This window comes from Bufo gargarizans, chromosome 3, assembly GCF_014858855.1.
Source record: "Bufo gargarizans isolate SCDJY-AF-19 chromosome 3, ASM1485885v1, whole genome shotgun sequence".
NCBI classification, from domain to species: Eukaryota; Metazoa; Chordata; class Amphibia; order Anura; family Bufonidae; genus Bufo; species Bufo gargarizans.
This window is the reverse complement of record NC_058082.1, coordinates 548,599,495-548,624,801: the sequence shown is the minus strand read 5'-3', so window position 1 is coordinate 548,624,801 and position 25,307 is coordinate 548,599,495. Positions and strand designations below refer to the sequence as shown.

The 25,307-nt window shown below is 43.2% G+C and overlaps 1 protein-coding gene across 1 annotated transcript in view; it reads left to right on the top strand.

The window, feature by feature from the left end:
* Positions 1–22,602, top strand: part of LOC122931807 (oocyte zinc finger protein XlCOF7.1-like) — a 40,997-nt gene extending 18,395 nt beyond the window's left edge. Inside the window, exons 8-11 of the mRNA XM_044285863.1 lie at positions 11,070–11,603; positions 21,045–21,141; positions 21,208–21,283; positions 22,501–22,602. Coding sequence (XP_044141798.1) covers positions 11,070–11,603; positions 21,045–21,141; positions 21,208–21,283; positions 22,501–22,602 — 809 coding nt within the window. The remainder of the gene's footprint in view (positions 1–11,069; positions 11,604–21,044; positions 21,142–21,207; positions 21,284–22,500) is intronic.
* Positions 22,603–25,307: the final 2,705 nt, after the last annotated feature.

The following is a 25,307-nucleotide window of genomic DNA, read 5'->3' as shown; positions in this document are numbered from 1 at the left end:
GGAGAAAACGGGAACTGCAGGTCAGAGGAAAAGCATCAATTCCCACATCAACTTTGCCCAAAGTAGCAGATGAAGCAGAACTTGATGATCCACCTCTTGAGGTTTTTCTCTTATTATCGCTCTTAGTACAGTTCAGGAATCTCCTAGACGGACAAACATTTGCCAAATGACCTATGCCCCCACAACAAAAACACACCATATTCTGAGGACTAAATCCTCTTTTATCAGGGGCAAGTCGGCCTAGCTGCATGGGCTCCTCCTCAGAGGGGAGCGAGACAGGATGAGACCCCTGCATACTGAATGAGTCCGCACCATTGCCCCTAGACTGACAATGGCTGGACGGAGAGGTCTTGTTTCTTTCCCTTAGACGCCTGTCAAGGCGTACCGCCAATGACATGGCAGACTCTAAGGATGTTGGTCTCTCATGGAAAGCAAAGGCATCTTTCAAACCCTCTGAGAGACCATGACAGAACTGACTTCGGAGTGCAGCATCATTCCAGCCTGAATCAGCTGCCCATCTCCGAAATTCAGAACAATAAAGCTCCGCAGACAGTTTGTTCTGGCATAGAACACGTAAGTTCGATTCTGCCAGAGCAACACGATCCGGGTCATCATATATCTGCCCCAGGGCCACAAAAAACCTCTCCACGGATCGCAGGGAAGGATCCCCTGATGGCAGCGAAAAAGCCCAAGTCTGAGCATTACCTCTGAGCAGGGAGATGACAATCCTCACCCTCTGTTCTTCATTACCAGAGGAGTGGGGACACAAACAAAAATGGAGTTTACATGCCTCTCTGAAGCGAACAAAATTCTCACTGCCCCCGGAGAACGTTTCCGGAAGTGAGACCTTTGGCTCGCAACAGACTCCATGAGCCGGAGCAGAGCCCAATGCTTGTAGCTGAGTCAGAGATTGACGGAGATCCGCTACTTCCAAAGAAAGACCCTGCATGCGGTCAACCAGGTCAGAAAGCGGATCCATGTCAACAAGGACGGTTTTGGTGGATTATAATGTCACGGCTGTTTAAGGGTAACAAGAGTATACACAGTAAAAAGAGCTACTGACCGGACCCAAACTAGGGAAGAGAAAGGGTGACCCCTGTCAGACCCTCAACACTCTCCCTATGCTGCTAAAGCACATGCCCGGATCCAAATGGTGGAACGAGGCATGCCCGCGTACCTTAGACTGATGAGCCCTGTAACCCCTACAATAGTGGAAGGGGCACGGCCTCCGATGCCCTGCACAGAATAAGGAGGGAACCGGGGCCACCTCAGATCCAGTCAGGAAATCACCAGGTACATAACAAAATCTGCACACTTAGCTGATGGAGCTGCAGCCGTAGAGAAGACGGATCCAAGGACCGCTGGCAATATCCGGAGTGCTTGCAGCAGCAGAACACAGGTCCAGAGAACTAGTAGCTAAAGGAGTGAAGATACTCAAGGCAGAGCTACAACTGAAAGGAGAAATATAATCCACGCCCTGCAATAGGAGGAGGGGTGATTTAAAGGCAGAGAAATCAAATGCAGGAGAGACAGCTGAGAGTAAGACCTCATCACAGGGGCGGAGAAACAGAACAGTGAGAAAACCTCCAACCCTAAGTGACATCATCACAGGGGTGGAGACACAGAGCTTTGAGAACGTCTCAAAGCTCTGGTAGTGACAGCAGGGGGGACAAGATCACCTCAGTTACCTGGTCTGACGTTCGAGATTTTCCAATTACTAGAAAGGAGAGTGCTTTCTCTTTCAGCGGTGCACCTAAAAGGCTTTGTTGTTCCAAGGGTCCCTTAGTCATCCTGCCTTGTCTGAACCCCCCCCTTATACCATGGTTTTGGAAGACATGATTGTATTTAGACCAGATCCTGCCTTTCTTCCAAAGGTGGTCTCCGTTTTTCATAGATCTCAGGAAATCATTTTGCCCTCCTTCTGCCAAAATCCCAAAAATGAAGGGAAGGAAACATCCCATACACTAGATGTAAGGAGAATGTGTGTGTGTAGGTACTTAGAATCAACCAAGGAATGAAAGAAAGCCCCTCAGTTGTTTATTCAATTTCAGGGTCCAAACAGGGGTCTAAAAGTTACAAGTCATATATAGCTAGGTGGATAATGAGAACAATAGGTTTAGCCTATTCTTCAGCAGGTCTGTAGGTTCCAACAGGGTTCCACGAGGGCTGTAGCTTCTTCCTGGGCAGAGAAAGGCTGTGCCACCATTGACCAAAGTTGTAGAGCTGCTACCTGGAGCTCTCCGCACACCTTTTACAAAAATTACAGATTGGATCTCTCATCTGCTCAAGACTTGGCCTTCGGGAGGAAAGTCTTGCAGGCGGTGGTCCCAGCCTAAGATTTATCTAGTCTAATCTCTCACAGGTGCTGTCATGGGTGGTAATGGAAATACATTGATTACTCTACTGGTAATCAGTTTTCCATGAGCCCATGACAGCACCTACATTATTCCATAATATATATATATATATATATATACACACACACACATATACAGTCAGGTCCATAAATATTGGGACATCGACACAACTCTAACATTTTGGGCTCTATACACCACCACAATAGATTTGAAATGAAACTAACATTATGTACTTTAACTGCAGACTGTCAGCTGTAATCTGAGGGTATTTACATCCAAATCAGGTGAACGGTGTAGGAATTACAACAGTTTGCATATGTGCCTCCCACTTGTTAAGGGACCAAAAGTAATGGGACATAATAATACTCATAAATCAAACTTTCACTTTTGAATACTTGGTTGCAAATCCTTTGCAGTCAATTACAGCCTGAAGTCTGGAACGCATAGACATCACCAGACGCTGGGTTTCATCCCTGGTGATGCTCTGCCCGGCCTCTACTGCAACTGTCTTCAGTTCCTGCTTGTTCTTGGGGCATTTTCCCTTCAGTTTTGTCTTCAGCAAGTGAAATGCTCAATCGGATTCAGGTCCGGTGATTGACTCGGCCATTGCAGAACATTCCACTTCTTTCCCTTAAAAAACTATTTGGTTGCTTTTGCAGTATGCTTTGGTCATTGTCCATCTGCACTGTGAAGCGCCGTCCAATGAGTTCTGAAGCATTTGGCCGAATATGAGCAGATAATATTGCCCGAAACACTTCGGAATTCATCCTTCTGCTTTTGTCAGCAGTCACATCATCAATAAATACAAGAGAAGCAGTTCCATTGGCAGCCATACATGTCCGCGCCATGACACTGTCACCACCATGCTTCACTGATGAGGTGGTATGCTTAGGATCATGAGCAGTTCCTTTCCTTCTCCATACTCTTCTCTTCCCATCACTCTGGTACAAGTTGATCTTGGTCTCATCTGTCCATAGGATGTTGTTCCAGAACTGTGAAGGCTTTTTTTAGATGTTGTTTGGCAAACTCTAATCTGGCCTTCCTGTGTTTGAGGCTCACCAATGGTTTACATCTTGTGGTGAACCCTCTGTATTCAGGTGCAGTCACTGTATTACACCGGGCCCTGCGCACAGAAGTCTCTTTGTATGTAAAATCTTTCATTAATCCTTTATAAATCGCTCTCCTTTTGATAAACTAGCCTAATCGCCTGCATCAGTACTCACTATGAATGCAGCGTGCGGTCCGGCCGGCATGTGACTGACGTCACGCTCCTCCCACTTCATTAATGAAGCAGGAGCAGGATGAAGTCATGCGCCGGAGGGACCGCACGCTACATTCATAGTGAGTACTGATGCAGGCGATTAGGCTAGTTTATCAAAAGGAGAGCAATTTATAAAGGATTAATGAAAGATTTTACATACAAAGAGACTTCTGTGCGCGGGGCCCGCTGTAATACAGTGACTGCATCGGGCCCCGCTTTGAGTTGCCTCCAGTCCCTCCTCCCTCCCCGCACTGTGACTGATGTATCGCCGGCCACACTGTGCAGCATAGCGGCCGGCGATATATCCGTGTCAGCTAGTTTATCAAAAGGAGAGCGATTGATTCAGGATTAAAGAAAGATTTTACATACAAAGAATAAAGTACTGTAATGCTGTGACACATAAGGCCATAAGGGGGACCAGCATAAGATGCTATATGTGTGTCACCCACACATATAGCATCTTATGCTGGCCCCCCTCATGGCCCTATGTGTCACAGCACACATCCCCCATAACAGTGCATCATCCACAGATCCCCCCCCATAACAGTGCATCATCCACAGATTCCCCCCCCCCCCCCGCATAACAGTGTCATCCCCAGACCATTAGTTCAAAAATCCACCAATAGCACACCTTTTGGTTCAAAATTTTTTTTTTTTCTTATTTTCCTCCTCAAAAACCTAGGTGTGTCTTATAATCAGGTGCATCTTATAAAGCGAAAAATATGATACTTAACCAAACTGAAAAAAAGTTTTGGCGTTCAAAGACACATGTACTAAAAAAAATAATGAAAATGGCCTGGTCTTGAACTGGTTACTGTATATGCCCCATTTTCATTAAACTTTTTGTTTTTATATAAATCTGCATGCTAGTGTATGATTTGTTAATTTATTTTTTTTTGTATAACTAGGAAACATGTCTTGCTCATTGTATGGATTTTCCACAGCATTTTATCAATTTCAAATAAAGAAAAAAAAATGTTGAGGTCTTTTTGGGAAAAGAATTGTTTACTTTTCCAGGTGAAGACTGGATGAGAAACTCGCATGGATATCTCCTTTTATTTCCTATTTATAAAGTGAAAGTCACAGATTGACAAAAAAAGACTTGGACATAGACTGGGTAAAATGATTGCATGTTCAGAATGTGGGAAACATTTTAAAAAGAAATCGTATCTTTTGAAGCACGAGAGAATCCATAAAGATGAAAGGCCATTTTCATGTTCAGAATGTGGGAAATCTTTTACTAGAAAATCGCATCTGGTTGAACATCAGAGAATTCACACAGGAGAGAAGCCATTTTTATGTGCAGAATGTGGGAAGTGTTTTACTCTGAAATCACATCTTGTTGAGCATCAGAGAACACACACAGGAGAGAAGCCGTATTCGTGTTCAGAATATGGAAAATTTTTCACTCTGAAGTCAGATCTTGTTAAACATCAGAGAATTCTCACAGGGGAAAAACACTGAAAACACTGATGCCGGCGTATTAACCCCTTGTATGCCACGGTCAAAGCTGGCCGCGGCATGCAGAGGGTTTGCAGAGGGTATGGGTGCCCTTCGCATCTCTATTGGTTCCCCGTGCTGCAGTGACGGGGACCCGATGGTAGAGAAGGCAGCCTAATGCCTTCCATAGGCATCGGGGCTTGCCTTCTATGGAAGCCCTTAGGCTGGGTCTCACAGGCAGGCTGTCAGCATACAAGCTATTGACAAAAATAAAAAGTAAAAAAAAGTGTTTTTTAAAACATGTATCCAAAGTCCGCTTCAGTACCTAGGTAACAGCCGGTACAAAAACCGATTTCGGATCTGTTTTAAAATGCTTTTAAAGTTTAAAAATCAATGGCGGAAGTTATTAGAGTCTTCGATGATAACTCTGTTCACCATGTAGACAGCAAACTCCAGTGCTGTCTACATGGAGTTTGTATGTTCTCCACATATTTAGTGGGTGTCCTCCGAGTTCTCTGGTTCCTCCCACACTCCAAATACATACAGATAGGGACATATAGACATACAGATAGGGACATACAGATTGTGAGCCCCACTGGAGACAATAAGATACTAATGTCTGTAAAGCGCTGCGGAATATGTCAGTGCTATATAAGTGATTGAAATAGGCAAGGACTAGCTGCTGTGATATCTCCTATACATAGCCCACATAGAAAGCAGAAGATCTTGCTGCCCTGTCTCTGTGCAGCACACCCTCATAAGCAGCAACCGCATGGATTACTTTATAGAGCAGTAATGAGCAGCGTGTCTGTAACTCCAGCACTGGGATCACCCACATGCAAGGTTTGGCAGAGATCCACTGTGGTCGGCTGTATGCAGGGTTTGGTGGAGATCAACTATGGTCAAGCATATGGAGGGGCCCACATAAGCAAGAGAAATATAATGAATCTCGGGAAAGCTGGAACACTTACAAGCCAAAGTACTTGGGCACACATTGTTATGGGGGATCTGTGGTTGAGGCACTGTTATGGGGGGAATCTCTGGATGATGAACTGTTATGGAGGATCTGTGGATGATGCACTGTTATGGGGGATCTGTGGATGATGCACTGTTATGGGGGGATCTGTGGATGATGCACTGTTATGGGGGGATCTCTGGATGATGAACTGTTATGGGGGATCTGTGGATGATGCACTGTTATGGGGGATCTCTGGATGATGCACTGTTATGGGGGGATTTGTGTATAAAGTACTGTTATAGAAACAGACAGATATAACAGAAATGTTTCCAATACATAAACACACACACAAGTCCTTTGAACTCATAACCAAAGAAGTTCTCCTGGAGCTCCTTATGCTTAATATAAAAACACATAAAACATGTGATTTCTCTCCAGACACTCAGAACCTCAATTTTATAAATTTCACTTGCTGTTAAATTGCCCTGTTATCTCTTAGTATTGCACACACTCCGCTTGTTATCACGTTCCCCCGCTGTGATATCACTCCTTGCCCCGATTTTCCGCCTTCATACAAGTACCTAGCTTTCCTGTAACTCAACAACGTATTCACCCACAGCGAGAGACATCTTATTAACAAATTGCCCGTTTTTGGCCAATAATGCACATTCTTCTTATCTTCTCTCCTACAAACAAAAAGTTGCAAATCCAGACAGGACATTAAAAATGCATAGAACAGAATAACAAGATCAATACAATGCCACGTGACCTAATGATTTAATCTTCGTTTAATCACTTACTTCATCACTACGTATTCACCTACTTTCCCATCATTGTTTCACAACCTTCCACTGCTGTTTTCCTATCGTGAGCTTATCACGTCTGAGATGGCAGGTAACAGACGTGCGGCGCAGAGGAGAGGGAAGAGGAGTACCCTGCCACTAGGGAAAGGGAGGAGTGGTGACTCCTAGCTCACCTGGCACTGGCACCTGGCTGCCCTGATGGCCCTAGATGGGCTGCTAACCCGTATGCTGATCACGTGCCTCGTCCCTGGCTTACCCTGAAATAAGCCCTAGGTAGTAAATAGGGCGGTGGGAGCAGTAGTCCTCACCACTGACACCTAGGGTAACAACAGGGAAAGGACAAACAACACAATCAACAAACCCCGAAGGGAGACAACAACAACAGGAGTGAAAAGGAGATCCAACAGCTCCAGTTCCAACGGCTCCACAGCAACAGTTGTCCATTTGAGGTCAGAATAGAAGATCTGGAAGGAAGGTCTGTATCTGGCAACAAGGGAATCAGAAAGGGAGAATATATAGTAGCTGGGAGCGGCTGACAGAGAACAGCTGAAAGGAAAAGCTACAGATTCCTAAATGGGACAAAATGGATCGCAAACCTAAGCAGGAAAACCTGGACCGGAATTCATTCTCATCATTATGTCATGGAGCGATCCCTAGAGAAACTAAGCACGTAGCCATCCGCTGCCACCTTCTGACCCCAGGCACAACAGGGTCAGCGATAGGTTGTGACACCCTCGTGACAGCGCTCAACCAAGTTACATGCTGGGACAAAATCGGATATACAAAGTCTGCCCGAATCTTTATCTACTTGAGTCTCACTTATTGAGACAGACCTAAGTCTCCTCAGGCACATGGCACTTGCAATGAGCTTCTTAGTTCAGGGAAACCTTAATACGATGTATCCCTAACTGTGTCATTCATTTTATTCAACATCCAAACTTCCATCTTTTGGCTTTCCAGCCTTTTTCAACAACTTGCCATATCCTATTCACTGTATCTCTACTTTCTCTTTCCATCACAATCTGTCAGGCAGGTTTCCCTTTCGGGATTCTTCCCAGTCCACCCAACAGATTCCCCATAATCTGCTCCGTGTGACCCACAATCCCTAGGTCTGGCTCTTGGGCACTTGAACACCCTAAGAACCTGGGCACACGTTTCCTTGCTCCTCCTGCCTCAGATAGGTTTGGCTTGTGGGGCACTTTAACACACTACCCTTCTGGTTCAGCTCTCTAGCTCTTCCTCCCTCGGTTAGGTCTAGTTGATGGGGCACTTTATTACCCTACTCTTCTGGTTCAGCTCTCTAGCTCTTCCTCACTCAGTTAGATCTAGTTCATGGGGCACTTTATTACCCTACCCTTCTGGTACAGCTCGTGTTTGGGTAGACCGGGACAGGACACCTCCTCAATAGTGTCTCAGCACTGACCTTTTTGCTACTCCCGTTGGATCTTCACCTTTTACACAGACCACCCCGATCAAACACTAAGTCTATGGCAACCACAACAATGGATCCCTCCTTAGTGGCTCTTTCTTGATTTTGAAACACAGCCAAATAGACTCACTACATAGAGCACTATAGAGTCACTCGGGTGGTCCCTAACTTATGATGGGATTCATTCACTCTTGTATCGCGTGATGAGTCTATGGTGTGTTCGGGATAAAGCCCCTTTTGGCACCCTTCTTCATGGAAGGTTCCCTTATCAGTTTCCAAAGACTTTTCCACATCCCCAGCATACTTTTTCAGCATGGAAATTTCCTTCTGGTTATTTTTCACACACACTTTTCCCTCCTTCCATCTTGTTAAGTGGGACAGACGTTTCTTGCCAGATACACAAAGTCACAAATACTGGAATCCCTCATAAATGGGTAAAGCTTTTATACCTCTTCAAACAAAAAAAGGTGTGTGCATAACATTTAAGGCTGAAGAGAAAGTGTGCTGGCTGCGCAACCTCAGTAGAGGAGCACAAGTTCTATCAGGTTGCTCATTACCTTTATCTTAGTTGGCAGAAAGCTTAAAGGGGTTGTCTCACTTCAGTAAATTGCATTTATCATGTAGAGAAAGTCAATACAAGCCACTTACTAATGTATTGTGATTATCCATAGTGCTTCCTCTGCTGGCTGGATTCATTTTTCCATCACATTATACACTGCTCGTTTCCATGGTTACAGACCACCCTGCAATCCATCAGTGGTGATCGTGCTTGCACACTATAGGAAAAAGCGTCAGCCTCTCTGTTGGCCGGGACCATGGGAGCTCACATAGGCTAGTGTTTTTTCCTATATTGTGCAAGCACGACCACCACTGATGGATTACAGGATGGTCTGTGACCATGGAAATGAGCAGTGTATAATGTGATGCAAAAATGAATCCAGCCAGCAAAGGAAGCAATATGGATAATAACAATACATTAGTAAGTGGCTTGTATTTACTTTCTCTACATGATAAATGCCACTTACTGAAGTGAGACAACCCCTTTAAGGCATTGGTATAAAAGTATACAGGTACTATTTCTATTACGTAGACCAATTGATATACGTGTATTGTAGGCTTGACAATGCTCCTCTTGATATCTAGGGAAAATATATGCAAATTGTCATGTCTAACATCTCTTGGCATATTTACCAGAAGTACAGAGGGGCATCACCTAGCCTACAATAATGCACTTTTGTACTCCACATACTAGAGGCTGCCTATAATTAGAAAGAGTACCTGTTAGACAACGCATATATATTGCTGAGAATCTCGTGTATACTGGGCTTTCCCTCTCATATATCAGAAACTTGTGTCTTTTCCACTACCGTGTACATAATTTATAATTTACATTTATTCAATAAAGATTTTTTTTTGTTAGTGAGTGTCGAAGGTTCAATATTTTATAAAAGTGTTATTGAGAATACAAGTATTTACTAAAGGTAAGCTATTATACTTTTAGCAGTTCTACAGAGAAGATAAGGAAATAACTCAATTTTGGCAAGTGTTTCATTTTAACATTGCTACTTATGGTGGTGCCTTTGTGGTAACAGTAGGGGGCAGTAATCTAAATTAGGCTACTTTCACACTGGCGTTTCTGGGTCCACTTGTGAGATCCGTTTCAGGCCTCTCACAAGCGGCCCCAAGCGGATCAGTTTAGCCCCAATGTATTCTGAATGGATAAGGATCCGTTCAGAATGCATACGTTTGGCTGCGTTTGACCTCCGTTTCGCTTTTGAGACGGACACCAAAACACTGCTCAAATATAGCTAATGACCTTTTACATTAAGACAGCTCTCCGGGACTACAAAATTGCTGGACTGTCCTGAAAATTGGCCATCAGATTGGTGGGGATCTCAATCTCAACACTCCTGTTGATCAGCTGATTGAAGGGACTACTTGTAGTGGTGGCTGTGGCTGGGACTGAGTTGTAATATTAGGCATAGCCATTAACAAAAGTATGATACGGTACCTGAGAAATCCTTAGCTAGGATATTTGGATATGGGACTATCAGTCCTATAAGAGCTTTACAGAAAGGGTTAGGGGTGTACAATGAGTTACCTACCTCAGGGTGTCAAGGTTAATATTTGAGAATATGGTATGATGCTTATCACACTGTTGTCTAAGGCTTTTGTATGGTGCTTGGACTTCACGTTGTCCAGGAGGTGCTTATGGTGTATGCTTTGCTGTCCCTTTTCTTTCTTCTATTTCTTCCTTTTTCCTGGATCATTTTAATTCACTTTTTAGCCATGAACTATCCTGTGACCTGTCCTGATTGCTCATGTTATACCGAAGAACATGATTTTTTAAATAAGCCATCTCATAAAAAATAGAATCAAGGTCTGTATCATGGTACTAGTCCTGGATAACACTGCATAGCACATGGGCCAAAGTGTAAAGTTCATATACAAATAATGTTACAGGGCAACAAACACCTTTATGTGAACATAATGGTATAGACTGGACTGCAGGCTTTATAATCAACCAAAGTGCTAAAGAGGTAAAGTGCAAAAATAAATAGAGGAACATAAGTCTCTGAATGTGACATTCAATGAGAGAAAATCTCCATACAAGACCATTCAAGAAGAGGTGTGTAATGACCTGGTGTAGCATGGAGCTCTTATCCATGTGTATGACTGATGAAACGTGGAGCTTTGTCGGGGGATGTCAGAGTGATAAGTGTGGGGAAGCAGGTTACATATATTTATGTATTTGTAGCATTAATTAATTAGTACCAAAGAAAATAAGGACCTTTTATCTTATATGTTCTTCTTTCTCCAGGTGAGGACGGGATAAGAGGCTACCAGAGATATTTTTTCTCTTCGTCTTATGAAGTAGAAGATAATAAAGTACGACTTGTCAATAATAAAACTGGACATAGACTGGGTGAAATGTCTGCAAGTTCTAAATGTAGGACACATTTTGAAAAGAAATCTAAGAAAATTGGCAAAGATGAAAGGCTTTTTACATGTTCTGAATGTGGAAAATCATTTACTAGAAAAGCAAATCTTGTTAAACATCAGAAAATTCACACAGGAGAGAAGCCGTTTTCATGTCCTGAATGTGAGAAGTCTTTTTTTCAGAAATCAATTCTTGTTGAGCATCAGAGAATTCATACAGGGGAGAAGCCATATTCATGCCCAGAATGTGGAAATTGTTTCAAATGCAGATCGCATCTTGTGAAACATCAGAGAATTCACACAGGAGAGAAGCCATTTTCATGTCCTGAATGCGAGAAGTGTTTTAGTCAGAAATCAAATCTTGTTAAACATCAAAAAACTCACACAGGAGAGAAGCTGTTTACATGTCCTCAATGTGAGAAGTGTTTTAGTCAGAAATCAACATTTGTTGGACATCAGCGAATTCACACAGGAGAGAAGCCATATTCATGTTCTGAATGTGAGAAGTGTTTTAGTCAGAAATCTAATCTCATTGAACATCAGAGAATTCACACAGGAGAGAAGCCATTTTTCTGTCCTGAATGTAAAAAGTGCTTTAGTAAGAAGTCAAATCTCGTTGAACATCAGAAAACTCACACAGGAGAGAAGCCATTTTCATGTACAGAATGTGGGAAATGTTTTACTCACAAAACAGGTCTTTTGAATCATCTAAAGGTTCACATATAGAAGTAGCCATGAGTATTCATAATATCAGGAAACAGTGGCATAAAATTGGAGCTTGTCAGAGCTGACAAGTCAGAAGCCATTGTAATGTACAGATTGTATGAAATGTCGAATGTTTGGAGCTCCATAGTAGGACTTGCTACCTTTATGATGTGTTCTTAATTTTTTCTTTCAACTTCTTTGATAATACATTTTACAAAAAGTGAATACTGTCAGAGTAACATCTCTTGGCTGAAATGTTCATAGAAAACAATATAAACTACAAAATTGAATTTCAAAACTGTGGGAAACTCCCTTTAACACATTTATTTTAACTATCAAGGTTCGGTTCAGTTCAAGTTCATCAAATTCTTCTAAAAGTTTGGTTTGCCCAAATCAGATTGGCTCCAATTGCCCTGGAAATTGGTATACAACACCCATTAGTCTCTTAGGACTCAGAACTTGTAAGAAAACATGCTATCTCGTTTAGTTTATTTTTATGAATTTTTGCTTTTTCTCCACCCCCACCCTCCTCCCTAAGCTCTTGATCGCAATAGCAGCAATAATTAATCATGTCTGAGTGACACTGACATATATAGATATGGGTAAATGCACGTTTGACGCCATTAACATACAGCATGTTTAATAACACACAGTGCTGGTACATGTGTTCTGCTTTTACATATTCCAAAGCTTCCAATCATTGTCCCTTATCGACGACAGATGGTGTTTAAACACAGTGTTATAGCATACCCAAAAATTGCTGGAGGACCAAACATCCAAACATTATGCCTTCAAAGGGTCAGTATGTCTGCCTATATGACACGCACAAGTGTTGATTGTCAGAAGAAAAAGTAGCTCATTGTGAACGAGCCTATAAAAAAATCTCCCTTTTAATTGGGAGCAGCAGCATTGCAGTGTGGATGTGGAAAGGGTACGAATATAGTGGCATGTGGAAGCAGAAACAGCATAGCATGAAATATACAAGCCAGTAGGATGGCTGTCTATGGGTTGTAGTAGTAGGGTCAGATGCTTTGCGTTAATAGTGGTGGCAGTAGGTGATTAGCAGAAAGCAGCAAAAGCTAAGGCAGCAGCAGCAGCAATATGGTACATGTTGGCAGGCAGCAGAATGAGGGAGGTAGCAGCAGCCATATGAAACATTATGGTAGGCAGGCAGCAGCAGTGGTATGATGGCAGCAATGCCTTGAGGCAGCAGCAACCTTACAGAATATTATGGTAGGTAGGCAACTGCAGTGGCACAACAGAGGCAGCAGCCATACGGAACATGTTGGTAGACAAGCAGCAGCAGTGGCATGATGGAGGCAGCAGCCACACGAAACAGGAGGGTAGTTAGGCAGCAGTAGTTGCATAAAGGCAGGAGTTGCATGATGGAGACAGCAGCCATACAAAACATCATGGTAGTTAGGCAGTGGTATGAAGGCAGCAGTGGCATGATGGAGGCAGCAGCAGCAACCATATGGAACATAATAGAAGGTAGGAAACATGATAGGCAGGCAACCATAGTGGCAAGATGGGGCACCGTCATCAAAGCCAAGATTTGGCCTCAGCAGAAGGAGTGTAAAAATCCTCTAGAATCCAGGCTTGGTTAATTTTGACAAAAGTGATGTTTTGATACTGGCAGAGGAAAACTTGGTCCATTTTGGTGTCACCACACCCTCTGCAGCGCTGAAAACCCTCTCTGAAATTACACTAGAGGCTAGGCAAGAAAGAAAAAAGAAAGAGCTCTTTGGCAATTCGGGCCACTGTTCCAGTCTGCCTGCCCAGAGATCCATGGGGTCAGAAAACAGGGTATGCGCCAGAGACTGGCCAGAGTGTAGGTTTGGTTTGATAGTGAGAGTCTAAAAGCATGGCTATGGAGTAATCACCAGACTGCATGATGTCACTAATCCGCCTTCCACTAAGTAAGAAAGTGACCTTACAAGTCACCATTCTGGCCAGAGTGCCTGAGGAACCAGTTCTTTCCAACTTTGCCTCATTGAGACAATTGGGTGTTGTAGACATAGTCAATGTCCTGATCATCATCCTCCACTCTGACTCCATCAGCCCTCATCTTCCTCCTCCACCTCCTCCATGGCAATTCCTCCTTGTGGGTCCCCAACAGCTACAGGGCAAGCAGCAAAATGCATGTACGATCCGCGTTAGGTGTCCGACAGTCACAGCCGGACCCCTGCTGCATACGCCAGCATCGGTGAAAACACAGATGCCAGCGTTTTAACCCCTTCTATGCCGCGGTCAAAGCTGACCGCAGCATGCATGAGGTATGCGGAGGGTACTGCAGTGGCGGGGACCCGATAGCAGAGAACGCAGACCGATGCCTTCCATAGGCATCGGGGCTTGCCTTCTACGGAAGCCTGTGTGATCCAGCCCTTAGGCTGTGTCTTGCAGGCAGGTACATGCAATGCATTACAATACACAATGTATTGTAATGCATTGTAGAGGGGATCAGACCCCAGAGGTTGAAGTCCCAGAGTGGGACAAAAATAAAAAGTAAAAAAACTGTTTTCCATAATAAAAGTTTCAAGTAAAAAAAAATTTGTCCCTTTCCCAAAATAAAACACATAAAATTGTAAAAAGACAAACAGAGATATTTGGTATCGCCACATCCGTAATGAATATTACATGACCTAACCCCTTAGATAAACACTGTCAAAAAAATAAAATAAAAACTGTGCTAAAAAAAAACATTATTTGTCACCTTACATCAAGCGATCAAAAAGACGTATGCCCCCCAAAATAGTACCAATATAACAGTAACCTCACCCCAGAAATAATGAGCCCCTACCTAAGACAATCACCCAAAAAATAAAAAACTATGGCTCTCAGACTATGTAGACACTAAAACATGATTTTTTTCTTTTTGTTTCAAAAATGCTTTTATTGGGTTAAATGTAAAAAAATTAAAAAGTAGGCATATTAGGTATCGCTGCGTCCGTAACAACCTGCTCTATAAAAATACCACATGATCTAACTCCTCAGGTGAACAAAATAAAAAAATAAAAACGGTGTCAAAAAAGTAATTTTTTGTCACCTTACATCACAAAAAGTGTAATAGCAAGCGATCATAAAGTCATATGCATCTCATCTCATCCCGCAAAAATTATACTCTACCTAAGACAATGTCCCAAAAAATAAAAAAAAAATATTACTCTCAGACTATGGAGATGCTAAAGTGATCAAAAAGTCATATACACCCGAAAATAGTACAAATCAAACCGTCATCTCATCCTGAAAAAAATTAGCCCCTACATGAGACAGTCGCCCAAAAAAACAAAAATCTATGGCTTTCAGAATATGGAGACACAAAAAAAAAAAAAAAATGCTTTATTATGTAAAACAGAAACAACCAACCCCCAAAAATTTAATATTTGGTATTGTCGGGTCCGTAACAACCTTCTCTATAAAAATAGCACATGATCTAACCTGTCAGATGAACATTGTAAATAACAAAAAATAAAAACAGTGCCAAAACAGCAATTTTTTCTTACCTTGCCTGACAAAAAGTTTAATATAGAGCAACCAAAAATCATACGTACCTAAAATAGTACCAATAAAACTGCCCCCTTATCCCGATGTTTACAAAATGGGATCACTTTTTTGGAGTTTATACTCTAGGGGTGCATAAGGGGGTCTTCAAATGTGACATGGCAACTTAAAATTATCCCAGTGAAATCTGCCCTCCAAAAACCATATGGCGTTCCTTTCCTCCTGCGCCCTGCCGTGTGGCCATACAGCAGTTTACGATCACAAATGGGGTGTTTCTGTAAACTGCAGAATCAGGGTAATAAATATTAAGTTTTGTTTGGCTGTCAACCCTTGCTTTATTACTGGAAAAAATGGACAAGTGGTGAGTCGGCAGTGGCAGACTTTAACAGAGACAGTAGGTTAAAAAGTCCAAACTGTTTATTTTCTGGTACGTAGCACAGATACAAAGCAGCATCCAAGTTATAACTTCACTTGGTGGGGTGAAGCTATGGCACCAACATAAAATAAACAACAAAATAAACTCCTGCCCGACTTGGCACTACCTAGACAAGTCGTCTCTGTGTCACGGTTACTGTGCAGTTCACACAGGGGGATTCAGGATCTAACAGGTCAGCTAGCTTCCCAGGCTTTCTGACCTTGACTGACAGTCTGAGACCTCTTTTTATTCACCAGTAATGATCCCAGCAGCCACACCTGGGATCACCTCAGGTTAGGGGAAATAGGCATGCTGGAAGGGTGTGGACAGACAGGTCTCTCTTCCAAACCTACCCACCAGTCAAAAAATTTAGCCCAGAACAGAATCTAAGCAAACCTGTCTCAACAAACTACACTGCTGAAACCAGTGCAGCTTTCTGGATTTCATTTATCTCACCCAGCTGAGGTTTCGGGATGAAATATACAGCCCTTCTAGCACTTTACCATACACCTTACCACACAGCATATAGGTGATCACTACACCAATACACAGGGTAGCGCACCAAATTATATGTGGGTGATAATGTGATATTAAGCGTTAGGCCTCAATAATCTGTTTCCATTTATTTCTATCTCCTAATGGTTCAAATTTTATTTATTTTTTTTGTTCATTAAACAAGCACATTGGTGATCATTACACAAATACACATGGTAGCGCACCAAATTATCTTTGAGTGAAAACATGATATTAAACATCATGTCTCAATCATCCGTTTCCATTTATTTATTTTTCTACACAGTTCGAATTTTTTGGGGGTTGTCCAGTTTCATTAATCAAGCTTATAGATAATCATTACACTAATACACAGGGTAGCGTACCAAATCTCCTGTGAGTCATAACGTGATATTAAGTGTCAGGCCTCAATCAGCCACAAAATTTCTTTTTAGTGGGTGGCAACACCACTATCCATGTATAAGCCAGGCTGTGTATATACAATGCACTAAAAGCTAGCTGAGAGCACAGTGCAGTGAATCACATACAGCCACTGAAAGATAGAGGCATAGTTATAAACATAGCTGTACTGTATATTCATAATGCAATAGATCACCGTGATCTAATTCTGAAGATAGTCACTGGACTTCACTGGTAGAGAGAAAATTTTCAGTTCGCGAACGCGAATTTTCACAAATGTTCGCGAACGGGCGCACCAGGCGAACCGCCATTGACTTCAATAGGCAGGCGAATTTTAAAACCCACAGGGACTCTTTCTGGCCACAATAGTGATGGAAAAGTTGTTTCAAGGGGACTAACACCTGGACTGTGGCATGCCGGAGGGGGATCCATGGCAAAACTCCCATGGAAAATTACATAGTTGACGCAGAGTCGGGTTTTAATCTATAAAGGGCATAAATCACCTAACATTCCTAAATTATTTGGAAAAACGTGCTTTAAAACATCCAGTTTGTGTATACTATCAGGTATGATGTTGTATCGATCAGGTAGTGCAAGGGTTATGCCCGCTTTACAGTGACAGACCAAACTCTGACAGACCAAACTCCCCGTTTAACGCACCGCAAAGAACCGCAAACAGTCCTTTTGCACAACCGCAAACTCCCCATTTGCACAAGGTTGGATACCAAGCTAGCTATGTCCCGTTCCTTGTCCTCACTGACGTCATTGAAGGTCTCTTCCTCCACCAAGCCACGTACAACACCAAGGGTCCCCGAAAGGTGACAACAAGCCCCCTGGGATGCCTGCTGTGGTTGGTCTTCCACCTCCTCAAAGCCACCTTCCTCATCTGACTCCTCTTCTTCAGACTCCTCTCTCTGCGTTGTCGCAGGTCCAGCAAGCGATGCTGATAAAGCTGTTTCTGGTGGTGATGGTGACCACAACTCTTCCTCTTCACGCTCATCTACGGCCTGATCCAGCACTCTTCGCAGGGCACGCTCCAGGAAGAAAACAAATGGCATGATGTCGCTGATGGTGCCTTTGTTGCGACTGACTAGCTTTGTCACCTCCTCAAAAGGACGCATGAGCCTACAGGCATTGCGTATGAGCGTCCAGTAACATGGCAAAAAAATTCCCAGCTCCGCAGAGGCTGTCCTAGCACCCCGGTCATACAAATACTCATTAATGGCTTTTTCTTGTTGGAGCAGGTGGTCGAACACTAGGAGTGTTGAATTCCAATGTGTCGGGCTGTCGCAAATCAAGCGCCTCACTGGCATGTTGTTTCGCCGCTGAATATCTGAAAAGTGCGCCATGGCCGTGTAGGAACGCCTGAAATGGCCACACACCTTCCTGGCCTGCTTGAGGACGTCCTGTAAGCCTGGGTACTTATGCACAAAGCGTTGTACGATCAGATTACACACATGTGCCATGCACGGCACGTGTCAACTTGCCCAAATTCAATGCTGCCAGCAAATTGCTTCCATTGTCACACACCACTTTGCCGATCTCCAGTTGGTGCGGAGTCATCCACTGATCCACCTGTGCGTTCAGGGTGGAAAGGAGTGCTGGTCCAGTGTGATTTTCTGCTTTCAGGCAAGTCAACCCCAAGACGGCGTGACACTGTTGTATCCGGGATGTGGAATAGCCCCTGGGGAGCTGGGGGTGTACAGTTGATGTGGAGCAAGAGGTAGCAGCAGAAGAGGACTCAGCCGAGGAGGTTAGCGAAGAGGATGGAGTAGAAGGAGTAGAGGAGGTGGCAGCAGGCCTGCCTGCAAGTCGTGGCGGTGTCACCAACTCCTCTGCAGAGCTATGCATTCCATGCTTGGCAGCCGTCAGCAGGTTTACCCAATGCGCAGTGTAGGTGATATACCTGCCCTGACCGTGCTTTGCAGACCAGGTATCAGTGGTCAGATGGACCCTTGCCCCAACACTGTGTGCCAGACATGCCATGACTTCCTTTTGCACAATAGAGTACAGGTTGGGGATTGCCTTTTGTGAAAATAAATTTCAGCCGGGTACCTTCCACTGCGGTGTCCCAATAGCTACTAATTTTTAGAAGGACTCAGATTCCACCAGCTTGTATGGTAAAATCTGGTGGGCTAAGAGTTCCGACAAGCCAGCTGTCAGACGCCAAGCAAGGGGGTGACTCTGACACTGGTTTATTACGCTCAAACATGTCCTTGACAGACACCTGACTGTGGGCAGATGAGCAGGAACTGCGAGAGGCGGAGTGGCGGGTGGTTGAGAGGGGGCAAGGAGGACAGCAGTGGTTGATGTGGCTGAAGATGCTGGACCAGGAGGAGGATGGTGGCTTTGAGTTTGTGTGCTGCTTGTACTCATGTGTTGATCCCATAGGCGTTTGTGATGTGAGATCATGTGCCTTCGCAAAGCAGTTGTACCTAGGTGGGTGTTGGACTTCCCACGACTCAGTTTCTTTTGGCACAGGTTGCAAATGGCATCGCTGTTATCAGAGGCAGACACACACAAATAATGCCACACTGCTGAGCTTTGCAATGACTGCATTCTGGTGGTGGCAACAGCATGCGTTGATTGGCGTGCTGTCTGGCTGACCCCGGGTGCCGATACATGCTGTCTGACTGTGCCACTAGCTCCTTGCGACGACCTCCCCCTGCTTCCAACTCGTCTCCTCCTCCTCTCTGTCTCCCCATCTGAACTTTCCCCCTCTTCTTCTTCTCTTCGAGTGGGCACCCACGTGACATCCACGGACACATAGTCATCATCAACCGCTTCACTTGTATCTGACAACTCAGTAAAGGAAGCAGCGGGTACAACATCATCATCATCATCATCACACCGTACGTCCATGTGTGTAATGCTGCCTGACTGAGACATATCCCTGTTATCTACATCCTCTGGCAATAATGGTTGTGCATCACTCATTTCTTCCAACTGATGTGTAAATAACTCCTCTGACAGACCAGATCAAGTGAAACAGCTGTGGTGCTAGTGTTGGTGGTGGCGGCAGGCGGGCGAGTGGTAACTTGAGAGGTGCCTGAAGCTGAGCTGGAGGAGGATAGTGCGTCAAGGTTCCGAGCGGAAGCTGTGGAAGATTGGGTGTCCTGTGTTAGCCAGTCAACTATGTCCTCAGAACTTTTCGAGTTCAGGGTACGTGGCCTCTGAACACTGGGCATTATTCTAGGGCCAAAGGGAATCACAGCACCACGACAACGACGGCCCCTGCGGGGTGGCCTGCCTCTGCCTGTCATTTTTTTAGTTTAGTTTAGTTGTACTATGCGTGCAAGCTACTGTGACACCAGATATGAGTGGCACTGTGCACTGGCAGAAGTTGGCAGAGTAGACGCTGTAGGCCTGACACACACGCTTGCAGACAACTAACTGCTATTATATTACAGTCAAAATTGTTGTTTTTCTTAAATGCAAGCTACTGTGTGTGACACCAGATATGAGTGTTGGCACTGGGCAAGTGGGCACAGTATACGCTGTGAGCCTGACACACACGCTGGCAGGCAACTGCAATTAGATTACAGAGAAAAAACACGCAGTTTTTGTAACTGCAAACAAAATATAAATACCCCCAGCATGCAGTGTTTTGTTGGACAGCTCCATTTTTTTGTGGAGTGGTTTTTGTGTGGTTGGTGTGTGTGTGTGTGTTTGTTATCCTTTGCAGGATGTCCACTTTCACCCTGTCATCAACTGACCATGTCTTTTTGCACTGGCTGGTCTCCCACTGTTTTGGAGAGCAGCCAGAAATGATTGAGGAGGAGCCGCGGAGGAAGCGCATGTGGGTGCATCCTATACTTTCGCAGCGGGCCAGCAAAGGTCTCTTTGTTGGCTTGTACGCTGACCTCCGTGCGCACCCTCCAAAGTTCTTCAATCATTGCCGCATGTCGGTGTCTACGTTTGATCTGCTGTTGGAGGAGTTAAGGCCTTCCCTAACTTTCCAGGACACCAATATGTGGCGGATTGTGTCACCTGAAGAACGGCTTATTAATAATTTAAGGTAAGACTATATATATTCTCTGACTAATACTTGAATGACACCCTGTTTTCAAATACATCGTTGTTAGGTCAATGGCCTATGTCTTCGAAACTTTTCATCTTATATGCCTAAGTACGTAAATTTAGTAGACCTGTATTTAAACTCCTTTATTTTTATTGATAAACTGTGTGTGGTTAGATTAGTCACACCAGAATCCAGTTCCGCAGGGGTTAATAATTAAAATGTAGCCTGTAATGATGAGGACACTTCACCTGTGTGTATATGTTAATTGTCTAGAACTTTATGAAGCTTTATTCCTTATTTAGTTTTATCTAAGAATATAAAGCATAGGTTTAACAAATCTACCACTATGTGCTCGTTTCATTTATACCCACCAGCCACATTGCCATTAAATAATGTCAAGTAATGTGCTAGATTTATAAACATATTTTATGAAAGTGTATAATTATAATTCATTTTTCTTTTCAGATATCTGGCGACTGGAAATTCTTTTTCGTCTTTACATTTTGATTTTCGAATGGGCACCTCCACAATTGCTGGCGTGGTACGGGCTACATGTGCCGCCATTTGGTTGACACTGGAGGCTTCAGTGCTGCCACAACCAACCAGGCAGCAGTGGCTTGATAAAGCCCATGGCTTCCAGGAGAGGGCTCAATTTCCAAATTGTATTGGTGCCCTTGACGGGAAGCACATACGGGTTAAGAAGCCATCGAACTCAGGGTCCCAATACTATAATTATAAGCAGTTTTTCTCTGTAGTTTGTTGGCCTTGGCTGACACAAACTACAGGTTTATAATTGTAGATATTGGCTCCTATGGAAGTTCTGCAGATGCTCGCATCTTCAGGGCTTCCAGAATGGGTCGCTGGCTTAAGTCCAACCAACTTGACGTACCACAGCCAGCAAACCTTCCTGGCTCTACTGGGCCACCAGCGCCTTATGTGGTTGTAGGGGACGAGGGATTTGCCCTTTCTAGCCACCTGATGTGTCCTTTTCCTCGAAGCGGTTTGGATGCCAAGAGGCGCAATTTAAATTATTGGTTAAGTAGAGCCAGAAGGTTTGTGGAGTGCACATTCTGTATTTTTTCTAATAAATGGCGGGTTTTCCAGTCGGCAATACAGCTGGCACCACAAAATGTCAATGTGGTCATCAAGGCATGTGTGTAGTGCTGCATAACTACATACGCACCTATGAGGCCACACCTGATGAAGACGCCCAAGTCTACAGTACACCATCAGCAAGAGACGCTTTACTACTTGGACGATCTGGATCTGATTATTTTATGTCCCCTATCGGTTCTTTTCCTTTTCAGCAGTAGTCCTCTATTCATGGACTTTTGTGTTTGCCATTATATTTTCCTAACCTGGATGGTTTGAGTTTAGTTACTTTTTTCATTTTTTAGTTAGGAACTCGTAAGATAATGAGGACCCTTGACGTGGGTTGCGAGCTTACATATTTTGCGTACACATAGTTTATTCAACACAGTATGTGAAATATGTACCAATACCTCATTTTTATATGTATCGGAAATTAGTTTACCAAAGGAATGCATGTTTTTAATTTTCAAAATTTGTCAAGTATAATAGGTGGGTCTCATTCTCATTAGTAACCAAATATGAGTATATGTGTAATAGCGAATAAAATTCATTAGAAAAATTGTTTATATTGTGTACTTTGAGTAAATTTTGGTATGTCTAACATGTTATGTATATATGTGTAATAAAGCATGATGTCCATAAATTTTTCTAAACATTTTAATCTAGGACCTGAAAATCCGATACATTAATGTGTGTTTACTGATTGTGATTAAAATTTTTTACATTTATGGCTCTTTTGTGGCTAATGATGTTTTACACAAAGCATAAATTTATATTGTATTGTGTGTGTTGCTGCAACATAAACACAAATGTGAACAATTATGAACTTGAAAAATAAAAGTGGTTTATTGCACACTATATTCAAATATACTCTGGGTTTTCAAAATAAAATACTCAGTAAACCAATAAATTATAAATTAACATAACGCCGTGATGGCGACGAGGGTCCCTGATAATGAGGTCCTGAAAATTGTTGCTGGGAAGGGGGCCCAGAGTATTGGCTAGGCCCAGGTTGACTGGACGAGGGTCCCTGATAATGAGGTCCTGAAAATTGTTGCTGGGAAGGGGGCCCAGAGTATTGGCTAGGCCCAGGTTGACTGGACGATGGGCCCTGATAAGGAGGTCCAGTGAATTGTTGCTGGGAAGGGGGACCAGAGTATTGGCTTGGACCAGGTTGACTGGACGATGGGCCCTGCTGACTATAGCTGGGTTCCCCCTGATACTGGGGCACATATGGCGCAATTGGTGGCCCATACTGATCCCTTTGGGGAGGAAAGTGTTGGGAGCCCTGTGAGGGCTGACTACCTGGGGGGTGGTGGGGGATAAACATGTTCCCATGACAGCACAGGCTTTCAAGCGCATCATACATTTCTGTTGGCTCTTGTGGGCGATTTGCTACCTCCAGAACGATTTCAAGAGCAGTTTGCGTTCTCAAAACTCGATCTGGATGTAGCTGATGCATAAAATGGGCCAGACTACGGGCAAACATGTCATGATGATCCTCCTGCCGTGCTCTAGATAAATAATCTAGAACTTGCATATTAATGTTGGAGTCGGCAGGAGGCATTGCCCGTCGTCTGGCCCTGCTGGGTAGAGCCAGGGGGGGGGAATCGGCACCAGATGCTGCAGGAGGCCTTGATGGTGCTATGCTTGGTCCAGGTCCACTATCATGCTGTGCTGATGTCGTGTCCTCCTCACATGCACTTGAATGGTGTGGGGCCCACTCCTCACCTTCATCCTCTAGGTTGTCCTCAGTTCTAAAAAAATAATAAAATTAAAAAACATATGTTGTAATTTCACTACTTTATTTATATTATAAGTACAGATATAGCAGGAATAACACACACACTCTTTAACTTGAATGTCTATAATCATCATGTTATCTTTAAGTAAAATGCCTAGAAAAGCTATTGCATAATGCATTTATTAGCATTTAGTTAACATCACACGTCTCATAAAGCATGTGTGTTTACCCTGCTACATCTGTAACCTATATGTCCATACCATAAATACAACTCCAATGACCATTTCAGTCTCAGTAAAATGGACTTACGGACGCAGATCCATGACATCGCGCAGGAACATCAGCTGCTCCCGGAAAAGATAGGGCCTTTTCTTGGGGGGACCAGCCCCGCTCCGCCCACGCTGTTTAATTTCTTTGTGGAACTGGTCACGGCAGCTCGGCCAACGATTCTTGACCTCTTCAACTGGTAATACAAAGACATGAAAGGAACATGTATAAATTTCAAAATCTAGACATAAAAAATTGTAAAAGAAGGCCTATATACTAGGAACACTAACGTATAACTACGACTATATACTAGGAACACTAACGTATAACTGCGACTATATACTAGGAACACTAACATATAACTACGACTATATACTAGGAATACTAACGTATAACTACGCCTATATACTAGGAATACTAACGTATAACTACGACTATATACTAGGAACACTAACGTATAACTACGACTATATACTAGGAACACTAACGTATAACTACGACTATATACTAGGAATACTAACGTATAACTACGACTATATACTAGGAACACTAACGTATAACTACGACCATATACTAGGAACACTAACGTATAACTACGACCATATACTAGGAACACTAACGTATAACTACGACTATATACTAGGAATACTAACGTATAACTACGACTATATACTAGGAACACTAACGTATAACTACGACTATATACTAGGAACACTAACGTATAACTACGACTATATACTAGGAACACTAACGTATAACTACGACTATATACTAGGAACACTAACGTATAACTACGACTATATACTAGGAATACTAACGTATAACTACGACTATATACTAGGAATACTAACGTATAACTACGACTATATACTAGGAACACTAACGTATAACTACGACTATATACTAGGAATACTAACGTATAACTACGACTATATACTAGGAATACTAACGTATAACTACGACTATATACTAGGAACACTAACGTATAACTACGACTATATACTAGGAACACTAACGTATAACTACGACTATATACTAGGAACACTAACGTATAACTACGACTATATACTAGGAACACTAACGTATAACTACGACTATATACTAGGAACACTAACGTATAACTACGACTATATACTAGGAATACTAACGTATAACTACGACTATATACTAGGAACACTAACGTATAACTACGACTATATACTAGGGAGTACCGAAAGGCTCAAACATGTATACATTGTGTACTTACTTAAATTCTTTCGACTTTGGCATTTTGTCTTTTCCCAGATTGGGGCAAAAATATCCTGGGTAACCTCCACCCAGGCGGCGTCCTTTTTATAACGGTCCTGGTACTCCCCAGACCGAAGATCCCAGATGCAGGGCCTCTCCTGCACCAGGACAATGAGCTTTTCAACCTCAATGACGTGTGGTGTTTTGGGCATTTTTCTCTCTTTTGGGCTCCACA